This window comes from Pleurodeles waltl, chromosome 4_2 (genome assembly GCF_031143425.1).
Source record: "Pleurodeles waltl isolate 20211129_DDA chromosome 4_2, aPleWal1.hap1.20221129, whole genome shotgun sequence".
Classification (NCBI taxonomy): domain Eukaryota; kingdom Metazoa; phylum Chordata; class Amphibia; order Caudata; family Salamandridae; genus Pleurodeles; species Pleurodeles waltl.
In genome coordinates, this window is record NC_090443.1 from 1,064,676,728 (window position 1) to 1,064,690,359 (window position 13,632).

A 13,632-nucleotide genomic window follows, 5' to 3' on the forward strand; every position below is an offset into this window, starting at 1 on the left:
TGAACCTGGACAATGGATGGCAAGGAGTGGGGGCAGGAGCAGCAAGCTTGGGTGGAGGCAGCACAATGCCAGGCCAGCATTTGCATCCAACTCTCCCGCCAAAGTGCACTGCAATAGGGATTTTACTTAACACTGCAAAAACCCTAGAAGTTCACAAAAAAACAAAGGTTACAGGGATGTTTTAGTTAAGAAATAGATTTTTTTTTTTAAAAGGAAGAAATTCACTAAAAAAACAAAAGGTTAGAGAACATTATAGTTAGGCTCAGATTTAATACGGCTGTTTTAGTTAATTATTTCAAGTAACTATAACTCGTGCCCTAAGGTAACTATAACTCGCACCCTTGCCATGCACTGCCAATTACCCCAGACATTACATCACTTATGACATCTTCTATGACATCGTTGATAATATCACTCTAACATTTGCAGTACAACGTTTGATGAGAAAACTGTGCATGGCGGGGCGAGAGTTATTGTTGCCTTAGGGCACGAGTTATAACTACTTGAAATAACTCTAACAGCTGAACTTCTACGATTTTGTGCATGCAAAGTCCAAACCTAACTGTAACCCCACCCCCAGGGCCTAGGCACTAAATACTTGGGGACGGGGCTCCCACTGCCCTTCACCCAGGGCTAATTTCTGGCCCCAGGGACGCCACCTCCTGGGGCCTGGTTATAATAACAAGAGAGGGGGCACGCTTTCTCCCTCCCTGGGCCATTATCGTCCCGGCCACCCGATCCCCCAAAGCCCTGCCACTAAATGATGAGTGCCCCGCCAACGACACCAAGTTAATTTTTGTTGGGGTCTGTGGGGGGAGCCCGAATGCCCCCGTGGCCCCAACAACTTCTCCATCTCCAGCGGGAGTCAGAATTGATCCCGCCCACAGGGAGCAGCAAATAATGCTGCTCCCTGCAGGTGGGAGAAATGTTTTCATCTTTCCCTGCCTGCTTTACAGCAGGCAGGTAAATAGATGAAAAGTCTACTCCCAGTGGGCAGGAGCATTTTTCATGCTCCTGCCCCCTGGGAGCAGACTTAGGGGATCATTATGACTTGGGCGGACGGAAAAGCCCTTCCGATGAAGTCCCGATGGGCAGGTTGGCGCCAGTGCAGCCGGCTTCCGGTGGGCCCCATTAAGAGTTTGCTGCTAGTCCAGCTGGAAATGGCCTACAGCATTGTCTCTGGCTCATAAGAGAACCAGCGGCAATGCTGTAGTATGCAGAGTGCACCAGCACCCATCGCAATGTTCAGTGTCTGTGAACCAGACAGTGAACATCACAACGGGGCTTGCCAGGGGGGCCCCCTGCACTGCCCATGCCAAGTGCAGTGCAGGGGCCCCCTGCACCCCGTCCCCGCCAGTCTTCACATGGCGGTGCTACCACCATGTAATCACTGGCGGAGAAGGAGTTCCTAATACCCAGGGTAGTGCTCCTTGCAGAGCTGCCCTGGTGGATTAGGACCACCAGCACTGCCAGACCAGCGAACACTCATTATCTGGTGGTGCTGGCGGTCTGACCGTAGCGCTACCTCCACGGTCATAATGTGGCAGTCAGACCGCCACATTGGTGATGGTCTGACTGCCACCACAGCCCTACCAGACGTAATGACCCCCTTAGTGTTTACCCACGCTTGGAAGGAGCTTTGAAATTGCTTCTGCCAAGCAAGAGCAAACTGAGGTTTCCCTGCTTGCACCACTGTGGGCAAGGAAACCGCTGTATCCTACAGGGACACCCCAGGCCATAGCTTAGACGGCCCTGGGGGATTGGAGCTCCTCCTTTTCTGAGTGTACGGCCAGTCCCCTGGGAGTTGGGGCCAGAAACGGCCCAAGGATGGGATTTGCACTGCCCTCTCCCAGTTTTCACAGTCACCCAGGCACCAGGGGTGATGGTGCCCAGGGCCGTAATTGGCCTTGGGAGAGTGGCGATGTGCGCCCCCCCTTCCTTTAATGTTACAAATATATTTCCCCGGGACCAAGGCCACCCGGGGGCAAAATAAAGAAATCATGGGTAACTGGGCTTGCTTTTTAAAAAAAATATATATATTCCAGTATATTCACAAAACCTCTGCAAATTTGCACAAGTTTTTTTTTCAAAGAAAATACATTTTGGCTCCCGGAATTGTCCCTGTGGGACCCTACTGCCAGGCCTAGGGGTCTGGGTATTCCAACCCTATCCCCTTGTCCCTTTTTTCTTGGGACTCGGCTGATTCCAAGTCCCCAGATAGCTGCCACCACTTCCTGCTTGAATTGGTGGCAGCCAATCAGATCTCATTTTGAGAACGCTGGAATCCGGAGACCCTCCAAGTCCAAAGATATACATAACTCTGTTTTTCTTAATAACTGAACAGATTTACACCACATTACAAAAAGGGCTATTTCTGGACCAAGGTCTACCTTTCTGCCCAATTTGGTATAAATCCATTCAGCTGTTTGGGCTGTAGTCGTTTTTAAAATATCTATGGGAATTTGCATGGGGAAAGGACATTTAGAGCCCCCCTTTTTTATTTCTATTTGCTGGTGTTCATATAGCGCACAGCTACCTGAGAGGCGAACCACCGCTGGGGAGACCCAATAAAACTATTTGTCAGCAATTCATATAGATATGTTTTAAGTAACTTCCTGAAGGTCAACTCTTGTTGTTCCTGCCTAATGCCTCAGCTCATTCCATAGCTTTGGGGCCAAATACGTGACAGAGCTGCCTCCTCTTCTCACTTTATTAAACCCAGGAACTGTGGAAGGAACTGACCCGGAGACCGTAGTGTTTCAGAACATATGGCACAAGCATCCGTCGATTCAGCAGCAGTCCTTTACTCTGTAGCGCCTTATGAACTAGACATAAGGTTTTAAAATAAATTATTTTCTGGACTGGGAGCCAATGCAATGCTGCTAGAGCAGGAGCCGCTGAGGTACTTTTACAAAGCGTACGTTCCACTGCATTTTGAATTATCTGGAGACTTTGATAAAATATTTAGGACTGCCTAAACAAAGAGAGTTACCATAGTCCAGGCGCGAGTTGATGAAAGCCTGGATTACAACTCTACGCAGGGTGACTGGAAGCCAGCAGAGAAATGTTCTCAAGGTATGTAAAAGTCCAAAACAAATTGCTGCCAGTTTAATAGCTTGTCTTTCTATTGTCAGCTTAGCGTCAATCTGAAAACATAAACTCTTTACTGCTGAGGAGGGTACTGGCAGTCTTCCTATCTCCACCCCCGCTTGACCAATCATCCAGAAACCTTCCAGACAGCAGCTGAACTGACTGGCGTAATAAGTAAACAAAAAAAGTTGTGAAGAGTTGTCAAATGATGGCATGCAATTTCCCATAGGGATTCTAGACATGACTATGGCCTGAACTGCGAGGCCACAAACATGGGGATGCACCAAAACATTACGCCTCACCAGGGGAGGCACAACCAGGACAAATATCCTCATTTCTCCTCTTCTTTTACTCTTTCTAGCTCTGATGTGTTCTGCAGCAAACACAGAAAGAAGAAAAGGCCTCCCAGGTTTGTGTTTGATCAGGGAGGTGCCCCTTCCCTCACAAAAACAATCCTGCCAACAACACAGACACCCTTGCACCGTGGAACGAGGGGGCCGGCATTGGTGCTAGCCCAAGGCGAAAGGATACGGTGCGTTCTCGCCCTTTCCCTCTGACGCAGGGCAGCGCTGCAAGGGGACCTGCTGCGCTGTCTTGCACCAAAAGCCCATAAATCTGGGCCTTAGCGTATCTGACTTTCAAAACAAGGAGGTGTTCACTCTTGGAGAACCCTGAAGTGGCAAAAACATCACTGTTCCGCCCTTCTGTTGAGGCTGAGTACGTACTTTCTTTTTTTCATCAGCAACTGGACAGGGCTGCGTCTTCCTCATTTTAACTTTGCAACAGGAAACACAGTTCAGTCTCTATCTTGTGCAAGTCTCAATGAACACCACCTCACTTGCATCTGACAATGAAGTTTGATTTCTGCCAGTGATTCCTCCCATAAATCGCGATATTCCCAGTTCTAATGCCTGGAATGGGGATAAACAAGGAGGGATGAGAGCTACTGTTCTACTTGTCTCATGCAGAGTCCCATTACCAGGCCTGTTTCTGCACAGGAAGGCTGCAGTGCTGTTTAGAAACAAGGGGGAGGAACGCAGGGACACATCTGAACCCAGTGTACTTGTACTCTGGGGGTCAGTATCGCACAAGGGGTTCTTCCAAACCATAATCCTCCCCTCGGAGACTTACTGAAATCTGCAAATATGCATTTTGAGGAGGTTACATGTGTTAGTATGCACTCTGAGGCCAATATTTATACTTTCTGACGCAAATCTGCGCCAGGGCAGATTTGCGTCAAAAAGTTTACAGTCGGCTAACACCATTCCAATGCACCAGCCAAGCGCCTTATTTATGGAATGACGTCAGCCGGCACTGCGGCCTGGTTTGCGTCAAAATAAAGGACTCAAACCGGGCAGCGGAGGCGAAGGGAAGACTGGGGGTTGTTCGTCAAAGAATAGTGCAAGTCAGGTTAGAGTAAAAAATATTGGCTCCAACCTGACTTGCGCCATTTTTTGACGCACAACCCCCATGGAAATTACTCCTGTCCTAGCAAAGAAAAGAGCCATGCCCCCCTGCCCAATGGCCATGCCCAGGGGACATCTATCCCCTGGGTATGGCCATTGGGCACAGTGGCATGTAGGGGGGCCCAAGTTAGGCCCCTCATGCCACTCTAAAAAAATATACATATATATATATATATATATATATATATATATATACTTACCTGCACTCACCATGGATGGGTCCCACATCCATGGGAGTCCTCCAGGGGTGGGCTAGGGTGGCAGGGGGTGTCCCTGGGTGCAGGGAAGGGCACTTGTGGACTGCTTCCATGGTCTCCCACCATGAAAATGAGCCCACAGGTCCCTTAACGCCTGCCCTGACCCAGGCGTTAATTTTTTACACAAATCGGGATTTACAACATTTTCCAGCTCCACCTACCAGCCGTGCGCCATTTTTGCCCAGTTGGATAAATATGGCGCACGGATGTGTAAGTCATTTTTGGACGGGAACATCTACCTTGCATGTCATTAATGCAAGGCGGTTTCGCGCATCCAGAAAATGACGCACACTGAGAAATGTTGACGTTAGCGGGGTCTAACGTCAAAGTATAAATATGGTCTTAGATTTCTGCAGAATTTGCGTTAAAAAAAATGACACGAATCCGGCGCAAGCAGAGTATAAATATGCCCCTGAGTGTCCATCTATAGTGAAACACATACCTGAGGAGCCTTTGAACAGCAATAAATGTGATTTTGTATTTCGTCTCTCCATTGAGTCTGTAAGGGCATCCTGATCTCCAGTACTTGTATCCAGTTCTAGGCATGATGGGGGCACAGAAGGAGCCCGCTCATCAGGACAGAGCAGTTCTAGCTTGCAGTTCTGATGCTGATCCTGTGATTCAACACGCAGTGCTTCGAGTATGTAGTTTCGATCTGAACTTTGTGTATCAGTACAGCGTGGTTCTAACTTGTTCTGATCCGAGTCCTGTGCTTCAAGACGCATTGGTCCTAACTCTTGATCCTGTGTCGCAGTGTGCAGTGGTTCCACCTTGTACTTCTGATCTGGACACTGCATGTTAGGATGCAGAGAGTGTAGCTCGAAGTCCACATTTGGATCCTGTGCGTAAGGAAATTCCTGTTTCAAGCACAGGTGTTGTTGACTCTGGGAATCTTGAAATGCTAACTGTAGGCACTGGGTTTGTTGTGACCCGAAGCCATCAAGAGACAATAACCCAGACTGTAAGTCTTCACTTGGTGCCTTTCCATCAGGTGACACAGGTTGTAGGCACTGGTTCCCCTGGGGATCTTGGCAATCAAAACACATCAACTCTTCCTGCACTTGTTCATCCGATTCCTTTACATTTGGTAACACGGGTTCTTTGCAGTGGTTTTGCGGTGGTTCATCTCCAGCAGGAAATAGTGGGCGCAGGCAGAAGTTTTGTTTCTGGTCCCAACTATTAGCAGACAAAGGGGATGGCTCTTGTTTCAAGTGCTCATCTGGTTCCTTCTCCTCTGGGATCGCTGGTTGTATGCTGTGGTCTTGCTGTGGTGTCTGCTCATCAGCAAATTCCGGCTGAAGACACAGCTTTCCCTCCAGTGATCTGACTGAAGGATCTGTCTGAGGGTATCTGGATACAGTAGAATCCTGGTGTCGTTCATTTATATCTGGAAACCCAGGTTGCATGCAGTGGTCCTGCTGTGACACGTGTACATTTGGAAACCCAGGTTGCATGCACTGGTCCTGCTGTGATTTGTGTACATCTGGAAACCCATGTTGCATGCACTGGTCCTGCTGCGACTCGTGTATATCTGTCAACCCAGGCTGCATGCACTGGTCCTGCTGTGGGTCATGTCGATCTGACAACACTGGCTGCAGGCAAAGGCGTGGTTCATCTGGGTGCACCTGAACATCGGTTGGAGAGGAGAACGTACAGTCCTGTTTTGGTGCATGCCTAATAGCAAACGCTGGCTGAAGACACAAGCTTGCTTCACCTGGCCTGTCCAGCTGAGGTGTCGCAGGAGACTGGCTAACAGCACAGTCTCTAATGCTCATTGGACAAACCATCTCCAAAGACACCCCACCATTTGGAAGGGGATGTTGACTCTTTGCTATCCAGATTTGCTCCATAAGCCCAGCGACTCTAGACGGTACGTCCTCTAGGGTATTCTGCAAGTCATCCAGTTTGGCTTCCAACTGCTCCAGCATGGATAAGAGGATAATGTGGGACAGGTTCTCCGAAAGGGACTCCAGCTTAAGGTCCATCTGAGCATTATTTCGGGATCTTGAAGCTGAGACGTCATGGAAGGGAGAAGATGGGAGTGTGGCCTTCACAACTTCAGATGGACACTGCGCTCTCACTCTCTTTCCTGGAGCCTGTCTTCTCTCCATTCTGATATTTTGATGTTCAATACCCAAGTGTCTGCAGATGGGAGGAAAAGAAAAATTACATGTTAACACAGGACAGTTAGATCAAAATACTCCTTCTTGTCTCACTAAGCCAGGAGTGATCAGAGAACATTCCTAATTTATAAAAACCAGAAAAAAATGAATCATTAAAACTGCACAATACCCGTAACACGGCTGATATATTATGAACTGTTTTGAAATGTGCTTCCAACACTATGGGGGTCATTATGAGTCTGGTGGTCTCTAGACCACCAGACTCGGGGATGGCGGTTGCACCGCCACCAATGTGATGGTCCGAGTGCAACATTACAACCCTGACAGTTGGGCCGTTAGTGAACTGCCAGCTCTGCCGGGATCGCCTGGAGGTGGTGGCGGCCCTAATCCGTCAGTGCAGAGCTGCCCTGGGGATTATGACCCCCTTCTCCGTCAGTAGTTTCATGGCGGTACCACTGGCTCGATTATGAGCCGGAGAAAATGCTGTAGCCTGCTTTCCGCTATGCCAGCAGGAACTCTACCTGGAAACCCTTATTAACTCTGACTCGGAGGTTGCCACGTAGGTGGAGAGTTTGGCAGACGGAGTTTTCCATCCGCCAAACTCCAAAATCAGGCCCTATGTCTTCTCCTTGGTTTGCAGCTATCACAGAATTATGTTACCCTAGCAGACAAGACTGCACTATCATTCTCACTTGCACTGTACAGCTCTGTTTTGCAATTTTCGGTTATGTGACTGAAGTACATCCTAACATACAACACCTCCACAGGATCTGCAAAATGCTTGTATGTTCATTGTATGTATTGGAGGCATGTTCAAAGAATGAGATCAGGGAAGAATCTTGTATGAGTAAGCACTAAGTGGACTAGATGGTACGATGACTGTAGCTGGGACGTTTGCCTTTGGAAGCCATGCTGCTAGCCAGTGAAGGAACACAAAGCTGGAATGCAGCCTCCAAGGAAACACCAGGCGGAAAACGTGACAAGGTAGAAATAAAAAGTCTCTTGAATTCACCCATACAACAACAGCAGGCCGAGAATGAAGAAGGCAAAAAAACAAATCAGCAAACAGGAATCGGGTAGCATTGCAACGCACCAGACAATCCATCCAAGGCCTTTAAATAGGTAAAAAAGACCAGGAAGCAATGAGGTGCAAAGAGAAAATAAAACCCCTTCATCTTATGTTGGGAGAGTTCCATAGGAAAACACTGGATGGCAGCCATGATAGATTGGGAGGCTACAAAAGGCCCTCCTGGCCTGTGGCTGAGTAGAATATGCCAGCCAGGAAGCATGGCAACTGTTCGCTAGAGATCACCCCGAACTCCCCTAGCCAGACAGCATCCTCGAGGACTCCCTTAACAGAGACACCATTCCCAAGTAAGTGTGGATGCAGCCACCTGCCATACCCAAATTCAGCTGTGAGATGCGTACTGTAAGCGTGTCTTACTGCAGCACCACAGTGCGTCCCACAGAACAAGGAGCAGTCGTGCCTGACACTATGGTTGTATGCATTTGCACCTTGTTTACACTTAAATGAGGGGCTAGATCGGTCATCCCTTTAAACGTGAGGAAAAGGGTCTTAAAGTGGAATTAGTTGCTTGATGTGAAGCCAGTAAAGGGATTTCAATGTAGGTGTGACCGGAGCAGACCTCTAAAGATGATATATTAAACATAAACAAGGAGCCTCGCTGTGAATCACTTGTAGCCCATGAACAGTGTTATTGGATAATCTTAAATATAGTGGTTTGGTATCATGCGATCGAGATAGAACTACTGCCACCACTACTGCTTTTCTTGGCTAAAGTGGGAGAAGTGGGGTTATTTTCTTAAGTAGTTTCAGTATAAATATGTATTTAGATCCCACTGCTCCCGCCTGCTAGTTCTTGCTAAGATTATTATCTGTTATCACTCCCAGGCTTTTAGCCGAGGGTTTAGGCTCTGGTAACAATCTTATTTTTTGTTGGTGAGTAATGTCAGTTCCAAAGATCGGTCTCATTCTTTAGAATTACAATCGCAGTTTTTTTCCATATTCAGTTTTTGCTGATTCGACCTCAACAAGTCATTAAATTACATCACATTTTGAAACTGGAGTTGTGAGGCTGACATTCCATCCAAACAAATTAACAATTGTGAGTCGGTGTAGTTAGAACGCCTGCAACCCCTTGAAGACAGTTCTTTGACCAACATTTTAGGACACAGAATAATGATAATCCCTGGGGTACCCCACACTACACTGTTGTTGCACTTGCAGTACAGTTTACTGTAGTATTGCCGCGTCCTCGTGACTCCTGTTCTACGTCTCGAGCTCGTGTTAGAGAGAGCTCGAGACACTCGGAGTCAAGAGGACGGTTGAGGCGGTAGCTGCGACATCGCAGCGGTCTATTTACAGATTAAAAGATATTTACTTTACCTACGCTTGTAGTCTTGATCACTACAAGTATTTCTGGCGACGAGGAGACCGCTGCATCGGACCCATTTTCCTCGTCAAAACAAAGCAGGAAGTACAGCTAATAATAACGTCAATCTAGGTTCATGATTGGTTATTTATTTTCTGTTTTCACGAAGAACTGAAGCAGTTAGTTTGAATTTTTGGTCCAACTCTGCCATCTCATGGATTTAAGAGGTACTGCACTTTGATTTTATGAAGGAAATTAATTTTGACAGTTCGTTTTTTTGTTTGCTGCTTATATTACAAGGAAACTTCAGCGGTTTTTTTAACTGTGATCTGCTGTGGATCTTATATTGATATTGGCGTAAAAGTAAAGGAGGTTAAGTAAAAATTCTGACTGAGTTTCTTCAGCTTTCATTGTCTTCTGCGTCACACACCCTGTGATATTACTTACCTTCTGCACTTGTACTGTTTTAAGAATGCAGTCTGTGAATCCACCTCCATTTTTTTTGGAAACACCGGGTAACCCTCCAATTCCATGGAAAAATTGGTATGATGCATTTGAGATGTACTTAGGAGCAATTGGTGCAGCACGCTTCCGTCCTGAAAGAAAAAAATTTATTTTACTCCATTCACTGGGATTTGAAGGGAGATCTGTTTTTAAATATCTTCCTGCCTTGGTATTGGAAGAAGGAGAAGAGATTGATGAGTATGCCGAAACAGTAAAAAAATTGGAACTGATGTTTGACATACAACCCAGTTTAGTCGTTATTAGGCACAAGTTTTTCAAAAGAGAACAAAATCCTGGTGAAGGCGTGGATACCTTTATATCAGCACTGAGAAAACTTGCAGCTGATTGCCAATTTCAGGCGTTTAGTGACCAGCTAGTCAGAGACCAATTTATTGCTAAATGCACGGACAAGACTATCCAACAAAAACTTCTTTCTTTGAGCAATCCGTCACTGGATGAGACATTACGATTGGCAAAGAGTATTGAGACGTCTAAAGTGACTGTGAAGGAACTGGAATCCAGAACGACAGAAAATATAGGATTAGTGAATTCTCAGGATGGAAAAATGTTAAAATCAACTAAGACTTTTTCCAAACCATTTTTTAAGCAAAGCAACATCTGTTTTCGGTGTGGTAATCAGAACCATATTAAGAGTGGCAGAGGATGTCCTGCTAAGAATGCCACATGCAGGAAGTGCAACAAAGTTGGACACTTTGCCAAAGTGTGTCAGAGTGGCACAATGAGTGTTGGTTATCAACAGGGTTTAGGGAGGTTTTCAAATAGTTCAGGGGTGGCGTATGTTACAGAAGTAGATGACAATGATGTAGATAGAATCCAAGAAGAATTCAGAGACATGGTGATGATTGTCACAGAGGATCACATAGTAACTGGAGATCCTACTAGGTGTGTGGATCCTTATGTTGAAATTGGTGTTGGTGACAAAGTGATCAAACTTTTGGTGGATTCTGGAGCTCGGATTACAATGATTACTCAAGAGCTGTGCAAGGAGGTTTGGGGAGAGAGAACTCTCTGTCCACCTGACAGAGCACCGGTCTCTTATGAAGGGAGAAAGATTGAATTGGCTGGTTATTTCGAAGATGTACTTGAGTTCAAGGGAAGAAGAATTTTTGGCAAGGTTTATGTGGCGATAAAGGGACTAAACATTTTAGGTTGGTTCCATCAAGGTTTATTCCAAATGGTTTTGAGGCCAGGCACTAAGGAACAGGTATCTGTTGTAGAATCAGACGATTATGCAGCCAGTCTGATAAAGGATTTTCCTTTGGTGTTTTCTGAAACGTTGGGCACCATTGAAGGATTTGCTCATGTGATAAAAGTAAAAGAGGGAGCCATTCCAGTGAAACACACATTTAGGAGTGTACCATTCAGTGTGAGGGACAAATTGGAAAAGGAGTTGAAGGACTTGTGAATGAAAGGTATCATTGAACCTATAGATTCCTCTTTGTGGTTGTCTCCCTTGGTTATTGCAAGGAAGAAAAATGGCGATTTGAGGGTATGTGTGGATTTGCGCAGTTTGAATAAACATATTTGGGTAGACTCGCATCCTTTACCTAATATTACGGAAATGCTGGCTACTATTGGTGAATCAAAATGGTTTTCCAAGTTGGATCTAGCTACAGCATATCATCAGATTGTTCTAGACCCGGCCTCAAGGCATCTTACTGCTTTTGTTTCACCTTTAGGCACATTTCAGTATTGCAGGATGCCTTTTGGGTTAGCCTCAGCAGCAGCTGTTTTTCAGCGAGTAATGTCTTAGATGTTAAAGGACATAAAAGGGGTAGCTGTATTTCAAGATGATGTGTTGATCCATGCAGCGTCCAAAGAGGAACATGATCACATTGTAAGGAAAGTGTTAAGAATCATGCAGGAGAAAGGAGTGGTCCTAAAAAGTGAAAAATGCCAATTTTTGCGTAATAGAATCGAATATTTAGGACATGTTGTTTCTGAACAAGGGATTGAACCCAAACCAGGGTTGGTCAAAGCGATTATGAATGCTTCTCCACCATCAGACAAAACAGGATTGAAGTCTTTTATTGGTTTGTGTGAATTTTATTCACGGTTCATGAGTGATTACGCTACTAAAACTAAACCCTTAACGAATTTGTTAAAGAAAAATGTTGTTTTTGTTTGGAGCAAGGATTGTCAGGAAGCGTTTGAGTGGATTAGGTCGCAACTAGTTGGGCCTAAAATCCTGAAACCTTTTGATCCAGACGTGCAGTGTATCATAACTGTTGATGCAAGCAGTTTCGGTGTGGGTGCTGTGTTGACTCAGGTGAAAGAAGGTACGGAAAAAACTTTGGGATATGCCTCAAGAGTTTTGAGAGGGTCTGAATTAAACTTTTCTGTTGAGAAAGAATTGTTGGCATGTTGGTGGGCTGTAAGGAAATTTCATCCGTATGTCTGGGGAAACAAGTTTGTGTTGTGCACAGATCATAGTCCTCTTATTCCTATTCTGACTGGAGACAAAATCAGAGAATCAACACCTCGCATTTGTAGATTGGTCACAAAATTATTGCAATATGATTTTGAAGTCCGTTTTGTTCCAGGTAACAAGAATGTTAGAGCGGATTTTCTATCCAGATTTCCTCTGGTTGAGGGTGCGGGTGTTGGTGAGGATGAAGATGAAGATGATGTTGATAATTGTTTTATAGCAGCTGTTGATCTGGAAGATATGTGCGCAATAAGTGAATGTGAGTGGAAAAGGGAATTGGCTAAAGACTTGGTGTTGGCTCAAATTGTGAAATTTATAAAAGAAGGGTGGCCCAGAGAAAGAAATGTACCTATTCAATTTCAAACTTTTGTCAAGGTGTCAGGTGAAATGTCAGTTGAGGATGGCGTTCTGATGAGGGGTGAGAGATTTGTTCCCCCGGAGAGCCTGAGGAAAAGAATAGTTGCTGCTGCGCATGAGGGACACTTGGGTAGGACACTTACCAAGCGCAGATTACGTGAAACGTTTTGGTGGCCTGGAATGGACCAATGTGTTGATGTCTGTGTGGATGAATGTGTGATTTGCAACAGTTGTGAAAAGGGGCTCAAGGTGAGGACTCCACCGTTACAACCTATTGAACTACCCGCTAGGCCGTGGGAAAAGCTGGGAATTGATCTTATTGGTCCTTTCTATGCTTTGCCATGTCCATGTAGATTTGCTGTAGTCTTAATTGACTACTATTCTAAGTGGCCTGAAATCAAGTTTATAGGTGAACCTTCATCAAAAAATGTGATTGAATTCTTGAGAGATGTATTTCTACGGGAGGGGTTCCCTTCGGCCATTGTTTCTGACAATGGTGTGCAATTTGTTAGTCAGGAATTTAAAGAATTTTTACTAGAAGGTGATGTTAAACACATAAGGAGTTCACTATATCATCCTCAAACCAATGGCCTTGTAGAGCGCATGAATCGAGTGTTGGGGAATTGTGTACAATGGGCTATTGCTAACAAGTCAAATGTTCAAATTTCTGTACGTACTATGCTTTGGTTTTATCACACAACCCCCCATTCTTCTACAGGTGTTTCTCCATTTGAACTGTTGCGTGGAAGGAAACCATCTTCAAGGATCTGTCCCGGTTGGATGTCTAAGTGGGTGAAACAAAGTGATTGGAGTGTAATTGATGATACTGTCAGAAATAATGTCCGGAGGGCACAAACTAAGCAGAAGGAATACTTTGACTTATCAAAGAGGGTCTACTCCCATGAATTTGAAGTAGGGGACAAGATTAGAATCAAACTTCCTGTTCACAGGAAGAAAGGAGAAAAGAGATTTTCAGAACCCTTGATAATTGAC

The 13,632-nt window shown here is 45.5% G+C and overlaps 1 protein-coding gene across 2 annotated transcripts in view; it reads right to left on the minus strand.

Annotated features, from left to right (window-relative positions):
• LOC138293763 (zinc finger protein 551-like) overlaps positions 1-13,632 on the minus strand; it is a 104,844-nt gene that overhangs the window by 73,825 nt on the left and 17,387 nt on the right. The window contains exons 2-3 of one of the 2 annotated variants that reach the window (XM_069233104.1): positions 9,777-9,925; positions 5,256-6,955 (exon numbers count right to left, since the gene is read on the minus strand). In XM_069233104.1, coding sequence (XP_069089205.1) covers positions 5,256-6,955; positions 9,777-9,925 — 1,849 coding nt within the window. The remainder of the gene's footprint in view (positions 1-5,255; positions 6,956-9,776; positions 9,926-13,632) is intronic. The other variant, XM_069233105.1, reaches the window with a different exon arrangement.